A 24,552-nucleotide genomic window follows, 5' to 3' on the forward strand; every position below is an offset into this window, starting at 1 on the left:
TTTTAGAGGAAAACAAACTGCACCCTGATCTCCCTCTCAGAGAGAAGCCTCAGTCTGGGTGCAGAGCCTAAATAAGTTCCCCCTTGGCTGCTGGCAGAGCAGGTTCCAAGTTGCAGACCCTGGGGGTGCAGGATCTTTTGCTTGTACCCAAAGCCAATGCAGTGGCGGCTCTCTGGGAGCTCCCGACTGCCAGAGAGGGTCCAAGCGGCAATTGCACACTGAGATTTTGCCGCTGGGCTGGGAGTGCCTGGTCTTGCTGGGTCTAAGACAGCCCGGCTTGCACGCACCTCTTTCAGGGGTGGCTATGGGTCGTGCGCATGTCTCAGGCACTGAGAACGGGGCGCAGGTCCGAGAGCACCGGGCTGGGCTTTTGCGCACCTCTGTCAGGGGAGAGTTTGGGGCGCGCGGCTTAGGCTTTGAAACAATGGCACGGGTCAAAGAGTGCTGGCCCGGACTTTGTAACTCTCTCAGGGGAGCATGAGGGATGTGCGTGCGTATCTCAGGCTTTGTAGTAGGGCTTGGGAGTTCTGCCCACCCGCGTGGCTCCCATCCCCTCACAGGACCCAGAACCCACGCATTCTCGGGCGCGCTGGCAGCTTAGGGACCAAGACCTGGTTTCTCCACCGCACTCCCTCTGCCTTAGCGCAGGGGAGGCTGTTGGGGGACCAGGGACTTAAGTCCCTGTTCCTAGCCGCCCCGATTCCCACAATTTCCCCCCCGCGATCCTTTGCTCTTTTGGAGTGCTTTCAACCAGTCTCCAAGTTAATGCTGGTCCCCAGACGCAGGGCACTGTCGCTCATATTGGGGTATTAATTTCCAACCGGTCGCCTCTGGTGGCTCCCTGCCCCTTTTGTTTATCTTCTGATATCAGTCCGCCTTCCCACTCCGCTTTACCTGCCCACTGGTGTCTTCTGCCCCTGTAGAGATCCAGATGTGTATAATTCTGATCTCAGGCTGATTTCATGGGTGAATGGAGTTCTTTGGTAGGTAATCAGCTCACTTTGGGGTACCGGCTGAAAAGGTGCCTCCTCCTACACCCCCACCATCTTGTCCCCCCTCTATATCACAATTTGATAAGCTAGTATCACATATTTATTTTGTTATCATTCTATTTTATGTTAATTCTTTAAGTGGTTTCTTTTAGTTCTTGAAATATTTATTTGACTTGCACTGAAGTCTTTCTTTGCTAAGTCCAATATCTTACCTACTGTATTCGTTTTCTATCAGTGTTGCAATAAATTACAACAAATTTAGTGACTTAACACAGCAGAATTTATTATTTTACAGTTCTGTATCTTAGGATCCAAATGAGTCTCATAGGGCTGAAATCAAAGTGCTGGCAGGGCTGAATTCTTTACTGAAGGGGATACCTGTTTCCTTGCCCTTTCCAGCTCCTAGAGGCCTTCTACGTTCCTCAGCTTCTGGGTCCTTTCTTCCATCCTCAAAGCCACCAACGCTGGGTCTTATCATATCATTCTATCTCCTTTTTCTGCCTTCCACTTCCATATTGAAGGGCCTATAATTCATTGTTGAGGAGAGGATTTGCTGAGCTTCTCATTCAGCTCTTCTGGAAGTCTCACATCCAATGCAGATTTCAGAAAGAATATGTTTATGTCTTTCTAAATCCTGCATTTAAACAGAAGTTGATCAATTCAGTATTCAGTCATCAGATGTTATTTTTATATGAGATGATTGAATTGTCACTAGTGTTTATAATTAAGTATATGAAATTAAACAGGTACATTAATACTTTATTGTTACCTATTATTATTTTCATATCTTTTTAAAATTTAAATTCAATTAGCCGGGGCACCTGGGTGGCTCAGTGGGTTAAGGCCTCTGCCTTCAGCTCAGGTCATGATCCCAGGGTCCTAGGATTGAGCCCTGCATCGGGCTCTCTACTCTGCGGGGAGCCTGCCCCCCCCCCCACGCCTGCCTCTCTGCCTACTTGTGATCTCTGTCTGTCATATAAATAAATAAAATCTTTAAAAAAATAAATTCAGTTAGCCAACATATGGTACAATATTAGTTTTTGATGTAATGTTCAATGATTCATTAGTTGCTCTGACACCCAGTGCTCATCACATCACATGCCCTCCTTAATGCCCATCATCAAGTTACCCTGTCTCCCTAGTTACCTCCCTTTTCAAACCTCTCAGTTTGTTTGGAGTCAAGAATTTTTCATGGTTTGTCTCCCTCTCTGATTTCTTCCCATTTCACTTTCCCTCCCTTCCCCTATGATCCTCTGTGCTGTTTCCTATGTTCCACATATGAGTGAAACCATATGATAATTGTTTTTTTCTGCTTGACTTCTTTCACTTAGCATAATACTCTCTAGCTCTATCCATGTCAATGTAAATGGTAGGTATTCATCCCTTCTGATGGCTGTATAATATTCCATTGTATATATGAACCACATCTTTTTTTTTTTAAGACTTTACTTATTTATTTGACAGACAGAGATCACAAGTAGGCAGAAAGGCAGGAAGATAGAGAGAGGGAGGAAGCAGGCTCCCTGCTGATCAGAGAGCCTGATGCAGGGCTTGATCCCAAAACCCTGGGATCATGACCTGAGCCAAACGAAGGCAGAGGCTTAACCCACTGAGCCACCCAGGCTTCCTGAATCACATCTTCTTTATCCATTTGTCTGTTGAAGGACATCTTGGCTCCTTCCACAGTTTGGTTATTGTGGACATTGCTGCTATGAACATTGGGCTGCATGTGCCCCTTCTTTTCACTACAGTTATATATTTGGGGTAAATACCCAGTAGTGCAATTGCTGGGCCATCGGGTAGCTCTATTTTCAACTTCTTGAGGAATCTCCATGCTGTTTTCCAGAGTGGCTGTACCAGCCTGCATTCCCATCAACACTGTAAGAGAGTTCCCTCATATCCTCATCAACTTTTGTTGTTCCATGTCTTGTTAATTTTAGCCATTCTGACTGGTGTGATGTGGTATCTTATTGTGGTTTTGATTTGTATTTCCCTGATGACGAGTGACGTGAAGCATTTTTTCATATCTATTGGTTATTTGCATGTCTTCTTTGGAGTAAATTAATTTAAATGCAAATCCACTAAACACTCCAATTAAAACATATTATTTCCAAGCTGGATAAGAAATAAAGCTCAACTACATGCTGCTTACAAGAAACATGCTTAACTATGAGGATACAAGACTTTGAAAAAAAAGATATTATTTATTTCTTTGATACAGAGAGACACAGCAAGAGAGGGAACACAGGCAGAGGGAGTGGGAGAGGGAGAAGCAGGTTTCCTGCTGAGCAGGGAGCCGGATGTGGGGCTATATCTTAGGACCCCGGGATCATGACCTGAGCTGAAGGCAGCCAGTTAAGGACTGAGCCACCTAGGTGCCCCAAGACAAGATATTTTATTCCATCTTGGTCACAGAGAGTCCCTTCCTGACTTTAAGATTCTATGATATTGTTTACATTCAGCAAGGAAACACCATGGCCTAACTGGTAGCAACTAGTGCAGATACCAGACATTAGCTGTGTTTTTTCTTTCTGAGTGCTGACCAAAAAGGAAAAACAAAACAAAACAAAACAAACCTACCAAACGATACCATTGAAAGAAAGAAAAGGCAAGTCAGAGGATGAAGAAAATATTATAATATATATGCCTATAATCTGACAAAGAACTCATACCTAGAATATAAAAAGGACACATACAAATCAATAGGAAAAGAGAGACAACCCAGGAGAAAAGACTTGAACAGATATTTCACATAAAAGAGTAACCAAGTGGTTAATAAATACATGAAAATGTGTCCAAGTTAATTTCTACATCAGGAAAATGCAAATTATAGCCATAATGTGATACCCCAGTACAGTTACCAGGTGGTTAAATTGAAAAGGTATACAATAACAAGTGTAGGCAGAGATGTGTAGCAACTAGAACTCCCATTGTGGTGGGAGTATAACTGGTTCAGCCAAATTGGAGAACTGACAATATCTACTAAAGATGACCAATTATATGCCTGTGATCTACTGTTAGTAGATACATCCTCAGCAATAAACAATATGTATGTATTTCACTGTAAAATATGTTCCAAGGATGTTTCTAGTAGTATAATTTCCACTAGTCAAATAGTGGAAACAACCTAATGTCCATAAAAATTAGGATGGATAAAACACTTTTGGTGGAATTCTTCAAAGAGCTGGATCAAATAATCCTAAAATTTGTATGGAATCAGAAGAGACCCTGAATTGCTAAGGAAATGTTGAAAAACAAAAATAAAGCTGGGGGCATCACGTTACCTGATTTCAAGCTTTACTACAAAGCTGTGATCACCAAGACAGCATGGTACTGGCATAAAAACAGACACATAGACCAGTGGAACAGAGTAGAGAGCCCAGATATGGACCCTCAACTCTATGGTCAATAAATCTTCAACAAAACAGGAAAAAATATACAGTGGAAAAAAGACAGTCTCTTCAATAAATGGTGCTGGGAAAACTGGACAGCTATATGTAGAAGAATGAAACTCAACCATTCTCTTACACCGTACACAAAGATAAACTCAAAATGGATAAAAGACCTCAACGTGAGACAGGAATCCATCAGAATCCTAGAGGAGAACATAGGCAGTAATCTCTTGGATATCAGCCACAGCAACTTCTTTCAAGATATGTCTCTAAAGTCAAAGGAAACAAAAGCGAAGATCAACTTTTGGGACTTCATCAAAATCAAAAGCTTCTGCACAGCAAAGGAAACAGTCAAGAAAACAAAGAGGCCACCCACGGAATGGGAGAAGATATTTGGAAATGACAGTACAGACAAAAGGTTGATATCCAGGATCTATAATGAACTCCTCAAACTCAACACACACAAAACAGACAATCATATCAAAAAATGGGCAGAAGATATGGACAGACACTTCTCCAATCAAGACATACAAATGGCTATCAGACACATGAAAAAATGTTCATCATCACTAGCCATCAGGGAGAGTCAAATTAAAACCACATTGAGATATCACCTTACCAGTTAGAATGGCCAAAATTAACAAAACAGGAAACAACATGTGTTGGAGAGGATGTGGAGAAAGGGGAACCCTCTTACACTGTTGGTGGGAATGCAAGTTGGTGCAGCCTCTTTGGAGAACAGTGTGGAGATTCCTCAAGAAATTAAAAAAATAGAGCTTCCCTATGACCCTGCAATTGCACTCCTGGGTATTTACCCCAAAGATACAGATGTCGTGAAAAGAAGGGCCATCTGTACCCCAATGTTTATAGCAGCAATGGCCATGGTCACCAAACTATGGAAAGAACCAAGATGCCCTTCAACGGACGAATGGATAAGGAAGATGTGGTCCATATACACTATGGAGTATTATGCCTCCATCAGAAAGGATGAATACCCAACTTTTGTAGCAACATGGACGGGACTGGAAGAGATTATGCTGAGTGAAACAAGTCAAGCAGAGAGAGTCAATTATGATATGGTTTCACTTATTTGTGGAGTAACAAAAAGCATGGAGGACATGGGGAGTTAGAGAGGAGAAGGGAGTTGGGGTAAATTGGGAGGGGAGGTGAATCATGAGATACTATGGACTCTGAAAAACAATCTGAGGGGTTTGAAGTGGCACGGGGGCGTGGGAGGTCGGGGTACCAGGTGGTGGGTATTATAGAGGGCATGGATTGCATGGAGCACTGGGTGTGGTGAAAAAAATAATGAATATGTTAGGCTGAAAATAAATAAATTAATTTTAAAAAATTAAAAGTATGTGGTTAGTCTCCAAAAAATACCAAAAACAAACAAACAAACAAAAAAACAAAAAACACCACTTCCAGAATGTTATATAATGGAATGCTATACAGCAATGAGAATAATTAACTATTGCAATATATAACAACATAAATGAATCTACAAACTTTCTATTGAGCAAAATAAGCCAGATACAAAGGAGTATTTTCTGAATGATTTCAGTCCTATAAAGTTTGTTTTTAAAGATTTTATTTACTTATTAGAGAGATAGAGAGAGACCACAAGTAGGCAGAGCAGCAGGCAGAGGAAGAGGGAGAAGCAGGCTCTCTGCTGAGCAGGGAGCCTGATGTGGGGCTCAATCCCAGGACTCTAGGATCATGACCTGAGACTAAGGCAGCCACTTAACCAACTGAGCCACCCAGGTGCCCCCCTATAAAAATTTTTAAAAAGCAAAAGAAGTTGAGAAGTTCAGGATCATGGTTTCCTTTTTGGCCGGGAATTAATAAAAGTCAGATTATAATTACCTTTTTGGGATTAAGCATGATGGGGAGCCCAAACGTGGAAACAAAGCCTTTCTCTTCTCTTTGGGTAACACATTCTCACCTGGGAGGAGGCTCTGCCCTCAGATTCTGTCTGTGTAGGGTTATCTTTTGGGTTTTTACAGGCTGGTCAATAGAATCAATATTAAGGTTATTGCTATACTCATAATTCCTTTACCAGGTATTGAACCCCTTCTTTCTTCTTCTTCTTCAACTAAAACAATCAAATAATTTCTGTACATATCAACATCTGGGTTATCAAACATAGCCAGATGTTTCTGAACTTTAGCTTGCGTTTAAGCCAAAAACTTTTATCTATTGACAGTTTTATTAGGTCCATAGGTTATTAGGCAAGTTACTAGGCAAGATATTTTGGTGTCTGAGGAGAGCAAAACATCCATAAGCTTATTCTTACTTCATGGAAGGGCTCATGGTGGGACCACCTGGTAGTTCCATTTGACTCATAATTTTTTTTTTTCTGGTTATCTGAATGTTGGATCCTCCTGTCCCCAGCACATATGTTACCCATTTGGAAAGAGCCTTCCTGACCACCTTATCTTAAGAGTCTTTAGAGCCCAAGTCTGAGAGGGCCATTTTGAGAAGGAAGGCCAACAACCAGATAGCAGACTCACCAACAATGTTCCTGCTGCAGACACAGAAATATCTTTGTCCTCCTGTGGACTCGGCTAGAACCCCATCTGGCCTTGATTCCTGTCACCAGCACCATGTCAAAGGACCTGCCTGTGTCTCTAGTAATAGTCCCATGGACCTTGGTCTAGCCCCTCTTGGCCACAGTTCAGAAGCAGTCTTCCCCATGCAGAAATTCAGCAGAAAATACATGTATACATGCCCTTGGAGGGAATAACTACCCACAAAAGCAATTAATAAATATATCCCACTTACAAAGTCATCAGAAAGAATAAAATAATTAGGAATAAATCTACCCAAGGAAGAAAGACCTGTACCTGAAAACTATAAAACACTGATGAAAGAAATTGAAGATGACACAAGTAAATAGAAAATAAATATCCCATGTTCATGAACTGGAAGAATTAACATTGTTCAAGTGTCCATACGACCCAAAGCAATCTACAGATTCAATGAAATTGAATTCCTTATTAAAATTCCAATGGATTTTTTTTAGTTTTATGGATTTTCTTTAAAATTTTTTTTAATTCAATGTAGTTAGTATATGGTGCATTATTATTAGTTTCAGGGGTAGAATTTAGTGATTTATCAGTTACATATAGCACCCAGTGCTCATTACATCAAGTGCTCTCCTTAATGCCCATCACCCAATTATCCCATCCTACCACCCACTTCCCCTCCAGCAAATAAGTCCATCAAAGGAAGATGAACACCATATGATTTCACTCATATGTGGAATTTAAGAAACAAAGCAGATGAACATAGAGGAAGGAAGGAAAAATAAAATAAGATAAAAAGAGAGAGGGAGACAAACCATAAGAGACATTTAATTATATGGAGCGAACTGAGGGTTACAATGGCTTTTTTCATAGAAATAGAGAAAACAATCCTAAAATTCACACAGAACCACAAAAATCTCTAAATAACCAAAGCTATCTTGAGAAAGAACAAAGCTGGAAGCATCACATTTCTTGATTTCAAATATACTACAAAGCTATAGTAATAAAAACATTATGGTACTGGCAAAAAAACAGGCACATTAGGCCTATGGAACAGACCAGAAATAAATCCACGTATGTATGGCCAACTAATCTTTGACAAAGTCACAAAGAATATACAATGAGGAAAGATTAGTCTCTTCAATAATGTTTTGGAAAAATTTATTATCTACATGCAACATAATAAAACTGGACACATACCATACCAAAAACATCAACTCAAAGCTGACTGATGATTTAAGCAGAAGACCCAAAACCATAAAGTTCTTACCAAAAAAAAAAAAAAAAGCATAGGTTAAAGCTACATGACATTGGCAATGGTTTTTTGGATTTGACTCTGAAAGCATTTGGCAATCTAATGGCAATACAATTTTCACTTAAAAAAAAAAAAAGCAAAGGCAACAGATGCAGAAGTAAGTGAAACTATAGCAAACTAAAATGTTTCTGCAAAGCAAAGAAAACCATCAACAGAGCGAAAAGACAACCTCCAAAGAGGAGAAAATATTTAAAAACTATACATCTATTAAGGAGTTAATATCCAAAATACAAAAAGAACCCATATAGCTCAGTAGCAAAAAACCAAACGATCCAATTAAATAATGGGCAAAGGACCCATTGAACTGACATTTTCCCAAAGGAGATGTACAAAGGGCCCACAGGTATATAAAGAGGTACTCAGCATCACTAACCATCAGAGAAATGTAAATCAAAACCACAATGAGATATTCATTCAACCTGTTAGGATGGTTATTATACCACAGACAAAAGATAACAAGTGTTCACAAGGATGTAAAGAACGAATATACATGGAATGTGAATTGATACAACCACCATGAAGAACAGTATGGAAGTTCCTAAAAAAGTTGAAAATGAAACTGTCTTATGATCCAGTAATTCTGCTTCTGGGTATATATCTGAAGGAAATGAAAATAATATCTTGAAGAGATAACTGCAGTCCCTTGGTCATTGCAGCATTATTCACATAGTGAAGACACGAAAACAACCTAAGTGTTTGTCAATGGATGAATGGGTAAAGAAAATTTGAAATCTATATATTACATGTACATTTGTAAGTACATATATATGCAGTGGACTATTATCCAATGTTAAAAAGAAAGAAATCCTGCCATTTTGGACAATTTGGATGAATGTGGAGGATATTATGCTAAGTGAAATAAACCAGACACAGAAAGTAAATTGTATGTGATTTCACTTATATGGTGAATCTAAATTAGTTGAACTCATGGAAAAGAGCAGAAAGGTGTTTGCCAGTTCTTGGAGGGGGTTGGGCATGAAATGGAGAGATATTGGTTAAAGGGTACAAACTTTCAGTTATGGAATAATTTTTGGTGATCTAGTGTACAAGGTGACTATTGTTACTAAAACTTTACTGTATACTTGAAATGTCCTGATGGTGTAGATCGTAAGTGTTCTTATCAAGAAAAAAGGTAACTATGTGAGGTGATAGGTGTATTAAATTAACTTGATTGTGTATACATATATCAAAGCATCACATTGTATGCCTTAAATATAAGCAATCTTAAGTTGTAAAAAAATTCAAAGTAAATTAATAAAAGGATCCTTTTGGGCTGGGAAAGAAGTAAAGAATGAATATATATGGCTTAGGGCAGGTAGAAATACTGATTAGGTGAAATTTACAGAGAAGTATATGTTTGTTTTGCAAGAAGAACCTTCCTAGCAAAAGGGGAAGCCTATTTTAAAAAGAGCAAGAAACCCGTTAATTTCAAAGAACATAAGTTGTTTGTGAGGTCCATGGTGGGAGTGGAAAAGGAGGGTATGGAGGTGGACGGGATTATCATAAAGGAAGTTTATTTATTTATTTATTTGACAGAGAGAGAGAGAGAGATCACAAGTAGGCAGAGAGTCAGGCAGAGAGAGAGGGAAGCAGTCTCCCTGCTGAGCAGAGAGCCCGACGATGGGATCAATCCCAGGACCCTGGAATCATGACCTGAGCTGAAGGCAGAGGCTTTTAACCCACTGAGCCAACCAGGCGCCCCATAAAGGAAGTTTAGAATCGATTCCTATTATCATCGCACAGCTTTTGAAGAGTTTGAAAGTAAAAATTAAAATTTCAGGTCTGGATTTTAGAAATGATCCACAATAACTGTATGGAAACAGTGGAGTGAGTCAGAGGGGTGATGGCAGACAAAGAGACCAGTAGGATGTAAATATTACAGTATGTGTGTTTTAATCCGCCAGGTCTCCACAACAAAGTATCAGGCTGGGGGCTGAAACAACAGAAATTTATTTTCTCACAATTCTGGAAGCTAGGAGTTTAAGATCAAGGTGTTGGCAGGGTTTTTTTTTTTTCTTTCTTTCTATACTTAGTTTCAGAAGGTAGAATGGTGTGGCAGGGTTGATTTCTTCTGAGGTCTTGCTCTTTGGCTTGTAGGTTGCCATCTTCTTTCTGTATCTTCACACGGTTTTTCTTCTGTGTCCTAATCTCCTCTTCTTATAAGAATGCCAGTCATACCAGATTAGGGTTCACCCTAATGATCTCATTTTAATTTAACTGCTTCTTTAAATTTAGGCCCTATCTCCAAATGCAGTCATGTTCTGAGGTACTGGGGATTAAGACTTGACTGTATGAATTTGGAGGACACAGTCAGCCATAACAATGGGCAAGAAAAGATGATGGCTGAATCAGAATAGCCCAGGCAGGGATGAAAAAACAGGTGCTAAGGAGGCAGAGTTGGGAGGTTTTTGTGGCCAACATGATGTGTGTGTGGGGGGGTGCAGTATGGAACAAGAAGGCAACTAAGATATATTTTAGGATTACGGTTTGAGTACTTAGGTTGAGGTGACTTCCCTGTTTCTCAGTCTCTTCATCCTCCATCATGCCTTTGCTTTCTAAAGTGGCATCTGAAGTCATAGGTAAAGAATGGATTTTCGATATAAACAATGAAGAAGACTTTAAGAGTTGAAAGGCATATGGAGTTTATAATCTACTCCAACATTTCCATTTTGGGGATGGGCAAAATGTGGCTCAGAGTGGTAAGGTGACATAGTCACATACTATTAGTGCCTCTGAATTTCCCCTGCACCCTTATCAATTCTTTGGAACTACGGTCTGGAGGTTTCTTTACACAACCCTCTACGGCTCCTGAGTCCATTTGTAAGCATAATTTCTCCAGTCAAAAATACATAAAAACTTGTAGAAGAACAGGTGGCTTCTTGGGCTTTTCTGCAGCTGTTGGTGTGGTCGAAGTTGGCATCACTGTGCCCGGGTAACTGGAGACCCAGTCACTGATCCACTCTCCAGATAGCCTAAGGACATCTTCTAAGGTTTGGGACATGAATGTTATATGGTGGTATAACAGTGGGGGTAGATGAGGAAACTGATATGAAAGTACTTAGAGAAATGGGTTGAATGGTTAGAAGCTGCCATGATTGTGGATTGCTGTACCTTGTCTTCAGACTGTGTCCCCCAGATAATTATGTAAACAGAGGCAAGGGATAATTTTCACCACTAGACCTGACTGCCATTGGTCTCTGACTAAGACTATTTACTAAGTGGGAACAATTCCTTCCTTAACTATAACTTGGGATCATTCCTATTTGTGCCTGGATATACAAGTTAGGGCTGGATTTGTTATACATTTTATTATTTTTTTTTTACATTAAATTTTTTATTTAAATCATCATTACCATGGGGTCTTTTTTTTTTTTTTTTGGTGTTTCCAAAAGTTCTTTTTTTTTTTTTCCAATTTATTTATTTTCAGAAAAACAGTATTCAACCATGGGGTCTTAAATCATCTAATGATTCGTTTGCTTTGCAAACCTAAAACAGAACTTTTTAAGATAAATTTTAAGTTGCTGCAAATCATAAAATTATTTCCATATAAAGTCTGTTTATTAAATGTGTTAAGCTGTTATACGGTCCGTTTAAATTTATGGAAAGCCAAAGAATTGCCTGGCTGGAATACCTGCAAAAACAATATACATCATTTTTAAAAAAAAGAGAGAAAGAAAAAGAAAAACACTTTACTACTTTAAAAATAGAGAATACACACGGAATATCTCAAATATCCAAGGCTGGTAATTGAATTACTATCTAACATGAGCCAAGATGATCTCATTTTTATGTGGAGCCATCCTTTAGGCAAAGATTACAGCTCTGAACTTTATCTATTAGACTTTCATTATTTTGGCTAATTCTAAGAGGAGGCATTTCAGACTTCATCTTCTGATTACAAGGAATTTAATGACTGATTGGGGTTCAACAGCACATAGCCCTTTCCCCATTTCTGGATGCAAACAAATTTCTGAAAAAGATAATTTTTTTTTTTTCTCCCCATGATTCTTTTTTGTTATACATTTTAACCACAAGGAGGCTCCCAAAGCTTTCCCTTTTGCCACACCTTCCACATTAAGGACCTTGGTTCTCGACGGAAAGAGCACAGTGAGCTTTTCTCACTATAGCAATAGTTTTCCACGTTGAGGAAGCACAACATCTGAACTCGGGCATCATGGGTTCGAAGTGTTGCTACTGAACCAGGAGGGCTAGTTCAGTGGCCAGCGGTACTTGGGGCAAGTCACTTAAAGTCTCTGTGACTTCATTTCCTCTTCTGGCAAAGGAACTAAATTCTTACCTCGTGGAGCTGTTATTAGGAAGAAAGGAGATTATGTATGTAAAGTACTTAGGACAAGGCTTTGCACACAATAAGTAAATTCTCAGTAAATGCAGTGGTTGGGGGCGGTGTTTGTCTGATTTTTGTTTTGGGGTGGGGGTTGGTTGGTTGGTTGGTTTGTTCTTTGTTTTGTTTTACTCTTTTCCGCCTCCATTTGGGTGGGGGTGGCAATGGTTGCTTCCTGGTCAGAAGACATGCCAATCTTCGGAAAGCTAAGAATGATTAAGGAATTGGGGTAAGGGATAAATTCCAGAAGTGAGCCTATGAGGCAGAGCCTTGGGCTGAACCTTGAGTTAAATAGGCAAAAGACCTCTGGACCACAATGGCCTATCTCAAGACCCTAGGATGGGTCTTAGATAAGGTGTGGCCAAGGTGGAATCTGCATTAGCCTGGAAAACTTCCACGTTGAGGGACCTAGTAGCATGTGGTCAGAGACCTAGGAATTCAGGTGGTAGATCCTATAAAATAGTCTTACAGTGAGAACCAAGAACAATAGTTATGTCCTGACACAACCTACCGATATTAGGCTACAGAGGATTAGAGAGACAGGATATAATGAGAGCTGTAATGAACATATTTTCTTTAATGGACCCTGTGAAGACCCAGCAGGTGTCTAATATCTAAGGACCATGAAGGTGCCCCAGAAAGTCATTTCTCCAACTCATAATTCTGGCTGTTGAGAGTCTTGTATCAGGAGTTTTACAGACGTTCAGCTGTTCTTACCTTAGCTTCGTATGTCATCTTTTGTTTCTCAACAGAGTATGTGGGTTCACGCTTTACATCAGGGATGCAACAAATTTTTTTTTCCCCACATCTTTCCTTCTTCCTCTCATTTTCTTTGCAAGATTTCCTGCATCTTCCTTTTCCATAATTACATCTTTTGAGCCATCCATCTATCAAAAAACCAAAAAGATGAATAAACAAATACATGAAAGAGAGTAAAGACTATAATACTAAGGGTGTTAGCATTGTAGTAATAATAGTTAGGATGAACTACTGAAATGTAATGGCATTCTTTGGAAGATTAAATAAATATGGAGATGTAGAATGCCTAATGCTAGTCTTAACATTACTAAATATGAGTAGTTATCTTCCTTCAACCAGCTCTAACTGGACTTTATTTCTGTGCTTGTGATGTTTTCATCTCTGTCATTTTTCAGTCTTGCCACATTGGTTCCTCCTTGTCCCCCAAATCTAGGTGCTTGGACCTGTACCTTCAATTATCTATTTTTTCCCCCTCTCAATTCATTGTTCACTCAACAGTGATTTTTTGAGAACCAGAGTATGTGCCAGGCACTGTTCTTTTTGTTTTTTTATTAACTATATGTAAAGTCACATGTTTTATTAATTCTAATGTATAATATCACATCTCAGTATATATAATGCACTATTCTGATAAGACCAGAGATTCCAGATGAAATGACATGCAAAATGCTATGAAGGTAACAAAATGCACTGAAGATACAAAGTGTTTCTATGACTAAGCTCCTAAATTTATTTATTCAATATATATTATATGAGTACTTTGATTATAAAAGTATGTGGCCCATTACAGCATACCACTAATCCTGGCATAAATTTGACTTGCTCTGTGCATTCCATACTTTCAGATTCCTTTTATTATTTTTTTCAGAATTATTAAGCATACCAAAATGTGAATGTATTTTTTAAAATTATGTTATGTTAGTCACCATATAGTACATCATTAGTTTTTACATCATTAATGTGGCCACTTGGGAAAACAGTGTGGAAGTTCCTCAGAAAATTAAAAATAGAACTACCCTAGGACCCAGCAATTGCACTACTGGGTATTTACCCCCAAAATACAGATAGTGAAAAGAAGGGCCATGTGTACCCCAATGTTCATAGCAGCAATGTCCACAATAGCCAAACTGTGGAAAGAAATAAGATGCCCTTCAACAGATGAATGGATAAAGAAGATGTGGTCCATATACAAAATGAAATATTACTCAGTCATCGGGAAGGATGAATGCCCAACTTTTGCATCAACATGGATGGGACTGGAGAAGATTATGCTGGGTGAAATAAGTCAAACAGAGAAAGGTAATTATCATATGGTTTTACTTATTTGTGGAACATAAGGAAAAGCATGGAGGACACTAGGATAAGGAAGGGAAAAGTGAAGGGGGAGAAATCGGAGTGGGAGATGAACCATGAGACTATGGACTCTGAGGGGAAAACTGAGGGTTCTGGAGGAGAGGGAATGGGGGGATGGGTGAACCTGATGATGGGTATTAAGGAAGGCATGGATTGCATGGAGCACTGGGTATTATACACAAACAATGAAACATGGAACACTACCTCAAAAACTAATGATGTACTGTATGGTGCCAGGCACTTTTCTAATTGCATGTCCTAAATGATGCCCTAGAACAGGACTTTGAACACTGAAGGATTAACTTATACTGCCTACCTGCAGGCTGATGTTCTAGATTGTATAAGTCTCTGTCCTGTTTGTGACTCAACCCCATCTAGATCTATAAAACACAGCTTCCTCAGCACACTGGGTTCATTGGATTTTCTCTACTTGTTTTTTCCCCTCTCTACTTGTTTATTCTCCCCTCCTGAGAGATAATTACCAATTTGCTCTTTCTTACCAGGATATTCAGACTGGAAAAATCGGACTCTGATTCCATGAATCAAAGTGTAGATTCTTTCTCCCAAAATGTCTTTTGCAGCTGCAACTCCCTCTTCAAAACTAATCTGCCCTTACCAGAGTTTAAGACAAGCTGAAGCTGATTAGCCCAGAACTACCTTCTTTTGCTTCTAGAAAAACTGAGTGATTGACAAAGGCTTTCAGTTTGAAAAGCAGATCCAACAGAGGATGCAGCTTCCAGCAGCAATGATTCAGAGGGAAATCCTGGAAATAATAATCATAAACCTTAGAATCCCCAGGAAGCCTAAGCAGAAAACTTTCCTTTCAGAAAGCAATTCACCACCCAGCCATAAAATCTATCTGACTGTTAGAGAACTATGATCATGTTGAATCTGGAATCCAGAATCTTCTGTCCTAACCCCAGCTCCACTGCTTGAACCTATTTTTTACAAGCCTCTAGATATCCAATATCAACCTACAAATTTTTCACTACATATTCTAAGACAAGAGCAAGATGTCTCTTCTGATTGCTTTAAAGGAACATTCAAAACTATGTAACAATGAAGAGGTGAAGAAATGGGACTGGTTACTGCCAGAGGTGGTATCCATTAGGTGTAGGTTGAAATGAGAGATGGTGGGAAGAGACCCTGTTGACATTTGGGCGAAGGATATTAAGGACACTAGGGATGCTGCAGATGCTTCTGTATATGGAAGGGACTTCATACAAGAAACTCTGGGCTTTGCCAGTATTTGCCATCATGAAAAACACCATCATAGTCAGGGATGACAGACTGCCCTTATTATGGAGCATATTCATTTTAAGACTGCACTAGCTCTCGGTCATCTCTGTGGGTTGCCATCACTGCCACATATGTTCAGTTTTCCAATGATTCTATGACTAAAACCCCATTTTTACTCCTTCTTCCCTCCTCCCCATTGTCTGGTTACCTGGGGAAGCCTGAGCCAGGAGCACAAGGACAGCTAAGGTCAGGACCGAGAGTTTAATGTATCCTGAGAGGAGTGAGGAACGATCCAGCGGCATACTGAATGTGCCAGGAGAGGCTGGTCTTCACTCTGCATTTTATTGTCTTGGGTAAGGCTGAGTCATGGACAATAAATCAGAGAAGGGCAGAGTGCTCCACCACCCATCAGCTTGTGGGTCCGCAACATAAATTGATGATCCAATATTCAGAGTCCTTCTCGAGACATCATCTGGGAAGGTGGAAGACATGAGCAGAGAGGATCTACAGGTCCATCACAAGTCTCTGGCATTGTGGAGAGAAGGAACCCACTTTCCAAGAAGGCTTTCTTGTTCCTCTCCTTGAGAAGTTTAGTCCCCTCCCTTATGTTTACAGCTGCCCTGCCTCCTTCTTTCTGTCTTAATGTTTTTTTAAAAAAGATATTTATTTATTTATTTATTTGACACAGAGAGAGAGAGAGAGAGAGATATCACAAGTAGGCAGAGAGGCAGACAGAGAGAGGGGGACAGCAGGCTCTAATGCGGGGCTTGATCCCCAGACCCTGAGATCATGACCTGAGCCAAAGGCAGAGGCTTAATCCACTGAGCCACCCAGGCCTCCTGTCATAATATTTTTCATGCTGAGGTGGAACCAAGTATTTTTCTAGTTTATCTCCCCTATTGGATTAACATTTTCAAGGGCAACTTTTAACAGACAATGAGTCCCTGAAGGTAGGGACTGGCTATAATTTCTGTATGTCCAGGTGTGCAGTGCACAATTGTTGAAAACAATGAATTAATGAATGCATGTATGGTATTCATTCATATCCTGATAGATTTAGAATTGGCATTCCTCACCTATGAAAATGCAGACTGAGATAGTGGAAGAGGATTGCCCAGGGTCATACCGTGAGCAAGAAAGAACCAGACAGAGACCCTCCTAACACAGCTCACCATCCAGCTCTTTTAAACTATGAATTTAGTCCTTATTTCTTACTCCAAATCCTTAATATTGGCTGTCTTTGAGACATTCTTGTACTCCAGCCTCAAAGAATACAACAAAAATGTTTCCCACAGGTTCTCCAACAAAGAGGGTATAGAAGGGGGCAATGCCTGACACCATCAGGAAATGTATCTGTGAGTCCACTGGGTTTTCTTTTGGGGGTCTGTGGTATGGTCATTTCATACCTTTAGATGGGCCCAGTGCTATTCCACTCTCTTTTTCCTCCAGTTGGCAGGTATTCGGGAAAGCCTGGTGGATAGCAGGAAATCTGTTTTGTCCTTGATAGAAGTAGTTCCTTCTCCAGGAAAGCAGTGAGCATGGAAGCCACCCGCTGAAGTCTTACTGCCAGTAGCTAAGATAAGCACTTTCCATATATGACCCCCAGAATCCTCCCAGGATCTCTGATAGGCAAATATAATTTTCTCAAGATTACATCATGCTTAGGAGTAAGATCTAGATTCAGGAATGGCTCACTTGTCTCAAGAGCACATCCATCTATCTATCAGTGATCTTACTTTCATTCATTTTCTCTCTCTCTCTCTTTCTTGTGATTTTATTATTTGAGAGAGACAGAGCAAGTTCATGAGACCACCGAGGGGATGAAGAGGGGCAAGAAGACTCTGCACTGAGCTCAGTGCCCAGAGGGGGTGCTCCATCTCAGGACCTGAGATCTGAAATCAAGAGTTGGACGCTTAACTAACTGAGCCACCAAGGCACCCTGAGAACATCTTCTTTCTGTCATCCCAGAGGATTATGCTTGAGTAATGATGGAAGAAGAAACCTATTAACCTGAAAAGCAGTGATGGGTGGATGAGAGTTAGAGTCATTATCTCCTGAAAGACATGATCTGTGCAGGCCTAGGGGGCAGAACTACAAGTCTTGGGTGGAAATTATACTGGGGTAGATTTTAACTAATTAGAAAGACTTCTGATAATTGGAACCATCTGAAAATGGTTGGCCTGTCTGGGAGATGTGGTGGTTCCTGGTGTCCAAATACTACACATGGAGTCTGCCTGATCACTTCTCTTGGGTTCTGCAGGGAGGACTGATGAATTGGCTGATAGGGATCTCTACACTAGACAGAGTTCTAGGCACTGGGTCTAAGAGGAGAAGGCAAAATCTTGCCATTTTGATTAGAGAGGGAGACAAAACACACAATGGCAGGTGATGACAGCGCTTATAAAGAAAACCAAAACAGGGTAAGGGTTGGAGGATAAGCTGTTGTATGTGTATATGTGTGGGGGTGGGGATGTCTATTTGGAACAGGTTACCCAAGCAAGGACTTTCTGAGTTAGAGACATTGAGTAGAAACCTAAATGTATGGAGGAAGTGAGCTACATGGATATCTAGAATCTTCCAGGCAGAGAGAATTGCAAGACCAAAGGCTCTGAGGTAGGAAAGCAACAGATCTCTTAGGAAGAGCAGAGAGCCACGTGTGAGTGGGGTCCAGTGAGCAAGGGAAAGAAGAAGAGAAGCTGAAACCACAGAAGCAGGCAGAGCTAGATGACATCAGGACTGACAGGGCCTACTAAGGACTTGGGGCTTTGATATGTGGTAGAGAAGTGTGATTTACATTTTAAGAGATCTTTCAAATCTGAAAGTTTGATTCTTTTTGTCTATGAGACATCACTTTCTTCATCTGTAAGGTAAAGTATTTGGGCTAAACTATGGTTTCCTGAAATGTGTGACCCATGTCACTGACAGTGTGAGTGATAATTTGAGTGGCAAACATAAGTGTATGTTTTTAAATAATTTTTATTTTAATGTTTATTTGACCAAAAAAGTCACTAGTCCTTGATCTGGTTATTTTACAGAAAGCCACTTAAGATGTGGTCCAAATATGAGTTTAAGTAAATGAATTGTGTTGGTTTCTATAAAAAATATTAACTAAATAATACTACAACCTATAGATGATATAGCAGCCTGTTTGTTTGTAAAAGGATACACAGATGACTGACATTTAGGCTAGGAAATTGATAAAGACCATTCTATGGAATAGAACTGAAGCTCTGACAGGTCAGTTGACTTTCTTAAGGCCTGGGAGTCATGAATGGGACTTTAGTCTACTGACTCCAAGTCTATTGTTCCTCGCACGAGGGAAAACTGTCTTGGCAAGCACATACTTCTTCTGGCTATAACCATCTTTATTTATATTTGTATTTTATTTGTTTTGAAATGATTATAGATTAAGAGGAAGTTGCAGATAGTAAAGAAATCCTGTGTACCCTTTACACAGTTTCCCCAAATGTTATGTTTTGATAACTATAACACAATGTCAAAACAAGGAAATTGACATTGGTATGATGCTTATGTATACCTCTGTCATTTTATCACAGGAATTGTTTAGTGTGAGCAATCAATATGCAGAACTATTCAGTTACTACAAAGATCTTCTTTGCGCTACTCTGCCCCCTATTCCCCAACATTCCAACATTCTTGCTCTAATTTTGTCACTTTGAGATGTTATATAAAAGCGATCAAACAATATACGACCTTGTGAGATCACGGCATCTATCAATAGTTGCTTCTTCTGTTGCTGTGTTTTGTTCCATGGTATGAATGTACTGTTTAACCATTAACATATTATAGAACATTTTGGTTATTTCCAGATTTTGGTTATTCCAAATAAAGCTGCTGTGAATATTTGTGTAGAGATTTTTCTGTAGATGTGAGTTTTCGTTTCTCTTGATCAATGCCTAGGAAGGCGATATCTGGATTGTATGACATACTTAAGTTTAGCTTTTTAAAAAAGTGCCAAACTATTTTTCAGAGTGCCTGCACTACTTAACATTCTCACCAACAATGTATGAGAGATTTGGTTTCTCTTCATCAGCTTTTGGCATTCTCATGGTTTTTAGCTGTTCTAATACATATGTAGTAGTATCTCATCCTGGTATTAATTTGCATTTTCCTAATCGCTACTGATGTTGAACATCTTTTCATGTACCTATTTGCCATCCTCTGGTGAAATGTCTATTCATTTGCCCATTTTCTAAATGGAATATTTGTGTTTTTGTATGAGGAGTATGTCTTTACTTTTTTTATTGAAGTATAACTAACATACAGTGTTATACTAGTCTGGGGTGTACAATATAGAGATTCAACAATTCTATGTTCCTCAGTGCTCACCACAGTAAGTGTAGTTACCATCTGTCACCAAATAATGTTATTACCCTCTTACTGACTACATTCTCTATGCTGTCCTGTTCATCTCCATGAGTTATTTATTTTGCAACTGGAAGCTTATACCTCTTAATCCTTTTTTCCCTATCTATTTCACCCACTGCCCCCAATCACCCTTCTGGCATCCACCAATTTGTTCTCTGTATTTAAGAGACTATTTTTCTTGTTTGTCTCTTTTTCTTTGTTTTTCATTTGTTTGTTTGGGTTTTTTTTCTTCTTAAACCCCACATATGAATGAAATCATATGGTATTTTTCTTTCTCTGTCTGGCTTATTTCACTTAGTATTATACTTCTAGGTCCATTCATGTAGTTGCAAATGACAAGATATCATTTTCTTTTATGGCTCAGTACCATTCCATTGTGTATACAAATACCACACTTTTTTATCCATTCATCCATTGATGGGCACATGGTCTGCTTCTGTATCTTGGCTAATGTAAATAATGTTCCAGTAAAGATAGCTGTGCATATATCTTTTCATATTGGGTTAATATCAAAAATATATTAAGAACTTATACAACTCAACACACACTGGAAAATAATGATCAGTTAAAAATAGGCAGAAGACCTGAATAGGTATTCCTCTAAAAAAGACATACAAATGGCCAACAAAGGCCCATCTGGTCCAATGCATCATTCAGAACTCTTGTTTGTTGACTTTATACTTAGATGATCTATTGCTGAGAGTGATGTGTAAAGATCCCCTACAATTAATGTGTTCTTATCAGTATGTCTCTTTATTTTGATTTAGAGTTGGCTTATATAGTTAGCTGCTCCCACGTTGGGGACATAAGTATTTACAGTTGTTATAATTTCTTAATAAGTATTTACAGTTGTTATAATTTCTTGTTGGCTAGACCCTTTAAGAATGATGTAGTGTCCTTCTGTGTCCCTGATTACAGTCTTTAGCTTAAAATCTAATTTGTCTGATATGAGAATCTCTATCCCAGCTTTCTTTTGAGACCTGTTGAAATGAAAGATGATTCTCCATCCCTTCACTTTCAGTCTGGATGTGTTTTTAGGTTCAAAATGCATCTCTTGTAGACAGCATTTGGATGAGTCCTACCTTATTATCCAATCTACAACCTTGTGTCATTTTATGGAAGCATTTAGGCCATTCACATGAGAGTGATTATTAAAAAATACCCAGTGGAAAAAAGACAGTCTCTTCAATAAATAGTGCTGGGAAAATTGGAAAGCTATGTACAGAAGAATGAAACTAGACCATTCTCTTAGAACGTACACAAAGATAAACTCAAAATGGATGAAAGACCTCAATGTGAGACAGGAATCCATCAAAATCCTAGAGGAGAACATAGGCAGTAACCTCTTGTAGAGGTTACTGTCACAACTTCTTTCAAGACATGTCTCCAGGGACGCCTGGGTGGCGCAGTTGGTTGGACGACTGCCTTCGGCTCAGGGCGTGATCCTGGAGTCCCGGGATCGAGTCCCACATCAGGCTCCCAGCTCCATGGGGAGTCTGCTTCGCTCTCTGACCTTCTCCTCGCTCATGCTCTCTCTCACTGTCTCTCTCAAATAAATAAATAAATAAATAAAAAATCTTAAAAAAAAAAAAAAGACATGTCTCCAAAGGCAAGAGAAACAAAAGCGAAAATGAACTTTTGGCACTTCATCAAGATAAAAACTTCTGCACAGCAAAGTCAACAAAACAACGAGGCAACCCACGAAATAGGATATTTGCAAATGACACTATAAAAAAAGGGCTGATATTCAAGATCTATAAAGAATTTCTCAAACTCAATACCCCCAAAACAGATAATCAAATTAAAAAAATGGACTGAAGACATAAACAGACACTTTTCCAATGAAGACCTATAAATGGCTCTCAGACACATGAATAAAATGTTCAGCATCATTAGCCATCAGGGAAATTCAAATCGAAACCACATTGAGATACCACCTTACACCAGTTAGAATGGCCAAAATTAACAAGACAGAAAACAACAAATGATGGAGAGGATGTGGAGAAAGGTGAACCCTCTTACACTGTTGGTGGGAATGCAAGCTGATGCAGCCACTTTGGAAAACAGTGTGGAGATTCCTCAAAAAATTAAAAATAGAGTTACTTATGACCCTGCAATTGCACTACTGGGTATTTACCCCAAAGATACAGATGTAGTGAAAAAAAGGGCCAAATGTACCCTAATGTTCATACCAGCGATGGCCACAATCGCCAAACTATGGAAAGAGCCGAGACGCCCTTTAACAGACGAATGGATAAAGAAGATATGGTCCATATATACAATGGAATATTACTCAGCCATCAGAAAGGATGAACACCTGACTTTTGCATCAACATGGATGGGACTGGAGGAGATTACTCTAAGTGAAATAAGTCAAGTAGAAAAAGTCAATTATCATATGGTTTCACTTACTTATGGAACATAAGGAATAACATGGAGGACATTAGGAGAAGGAAAGGAAAAGTAGAGGGTGGAAATTGGATGGGGAGATGAACCATGAGAGACTATGGACTCCAAGAAACAAACTGAAGGTTTCGGGGGTGAAGGGGATGGGTGGGCCTGGTGGTGACTATTAAGGAGGGCACATATTGCATGGAGCACTGGGTATTATGTAAACAATGAATCTTGGAACACTACATCAAAAAACTAATGATGTATTGTATGGTGACTAATAAAACAGAATTTTTAAAAAAACCAAATGGCCAACAGACACATGAAAACATACTCAAAATCACTCATGATGAGGAAAATACAAATTGGAGCCACTGCAAAATATCACCTCACACCTGCCAGAACGACTAAAATAAAAAAGACAAGAAATAACAAGTGCTAGCAATGATGTGGAGAAAAAGGAACCCCCATGCACTCTTCGTGGGAATGCAAACTGGTGCAGCCACTGTGGAGAACAGTATGGAGGCTCCCCAAAAACTTGAAACAGAACTACCGTATGACTCAGCAATTAAACTTGTGGGTATTTGCTCAAGGATAATGGAATATTTATTTTTAATTGTCAAATTTTAAGAGTTGTTTATGTAATCTGAGTTCTTTATTGGATATGTGATTTGCAAAAAAATCTTTCAGTGTATGGTTTCTTTTTTTTTAAATTTTATTTATTTATTTGACAGAGAGAAATCACAAGTAGATGGAGAGGCAGGCAGAGAGAGAGAGAGGGAAGCAGGTTCCCCGATGAGCAGAGAGCCCGATGCAGGACTCGATCCTAGGACCCTGAGATCATGACCTGAGCTGAAGGCAGCGGCTTAACCCACCAAGCCACCCAGGCGCCCGGTGTATGGTTTCTTTTAATCCTTTTCATTTTTTTTCGTTAACACACATAGTTACTGTTCTCTATTTTGATCATTTTTTTTTTTGTGGTGGAAACATTTAAGATCTACTCCACTAGCAAATTTGAAGTATATATAATACAACATTGTTAATTTACAGTCACATTGTTGTACAAAAGATCTTCAGAATTCATTCATCTTGCATGGCTAAAATTTTGTACCTCTTGACCAAAATTTTCTTCCATCTCTCCATTTCCCCCTCCACACAACCTCTGGCAATCACTGTCTACTTTCCACTTTCGTGAGTTTGACTATTGAGACTCCATTGTAAATAAGATTATGCAGTATTTTTCTTTTTCCATCTGGCTTATTTCACTAAGTATAATGTCTTACAGCTTCATGCATGCTGTCAAAAAATGGCAGGTTTTCCTTCCTTCTCAAAAGCTGATTATTGTGCTCACTTTGGCAGCACATAGACTAAAATAATGACACAGAGAAGATTAGCATGGTCCTGTGCAAGGATGACATGCAAATTCTGAAGAAAAGTCTGATTATTATTCTACTTTATATACACATTTTTAAAATCCATTCTTCTGCCAACAGACATCTGGGTTATTTCCATACCTTGGCAATTGTGATAAAAATGGCAATGAACATAGGAATACAAGTATTTATCTTCCATTTATGAACACAGGATATCTTCCCATTTATTTGTCTTCCTTAATTTCTTTCATCAATGTTTTATAGTTTTCAGTGTATAGATATGTCTTTCATCTCCTTAGTTAAATTTATTCCCAAGTATCTTATTATTCTTGTTGCAATTGTAAAAGTGATACTCACTCATGGCTCTCTCAACCATCAACCAATTTCTGTACTAAATAGTTTTGCACACATTTATCATAAAGTAAAAGTGGTACAGCAAGGGGGACACAAGTAATGAAACTGGTACAAAAATATCAAAA

At 39.2% G+C, this 24,552-nt stretch overlaps 1 protein-coding gene and 1 non-coding gene across 2 annotated transcripts; one reads left to right on the forward strand and one right to left on the reverse strand.

The window, feature by feature from the left end:
- Positions 1–1,543: 1,543 nt before the first annotated feature.
- On the reverse strand, positions 1,544–16,222 carry DEFB115 (defensin beta 115). Its single transcript, XM_044262194.1, has 3 exons — positions 16,129–16,222; positions 13,287–13,456; positions 1,544–1,626 (listed from the first exon to the last, which is right to left on the reverse strand). The coding sequence occupies exons 1-3, from the start codon at positions 16,220–16,222 to the stop codon at positions 1,555–1,557; spliced, it is 336 nt and encodes a 111-aa protein (XP_044118129.1). The 3' UTR covers positions 1,544–1,554.
- Positions 16,223–24,043: 7,821 nt separating this feature from the next.
- On the forward strand, positions 24,044–24,148 carry LOC122916641. The gene has a single exon (XR_006386267.1). It is a non-coding gene; the product is annotated as a U6 spliceosomal RNA (small nuclear RNA).
- Positions 24,149–24,552: the final 404 nt, after the last annotated feature.

Source organism: Neovison vison, chromosome 8 (assembly GCF_020171115.1).
Source record: "Neovison vison isolate M4711 chromosome 8, ASM_NN_V1, whole genome shotgun sequence".
Classification (NCBI taxonomy): Eukaryota; Metazoa; Chordata; class Mammalia; order Carnivora; family Mustelidae; genus Neogale; species Neogale vison.

Excerpts from the sequence above, each read along its gene's own strand:
- DEFB115 (XM_044262194.1), bottom strand. The coding sequence starts at position 16,222 with ATGCCGCTGGATCGTTCCTCACTCCTCTCAGGATACATTAAACTCTCG. Across the intron at positions 13,457-16,128 it reads CCTGGCTCAGGCTTCCCCAG|ATGGATGGCTCAAAAGATGT; the intron begins GTAACCAGACAA and ends GTTTTTTGATAG. Across the intron at positions 1,627-13,286 it reads AGATGACATACGAAGCTAAG|GATTTAGAAAGACATAAACA; the intron begins GTAAGAACAGCT and ends GTTTAAATGCAG.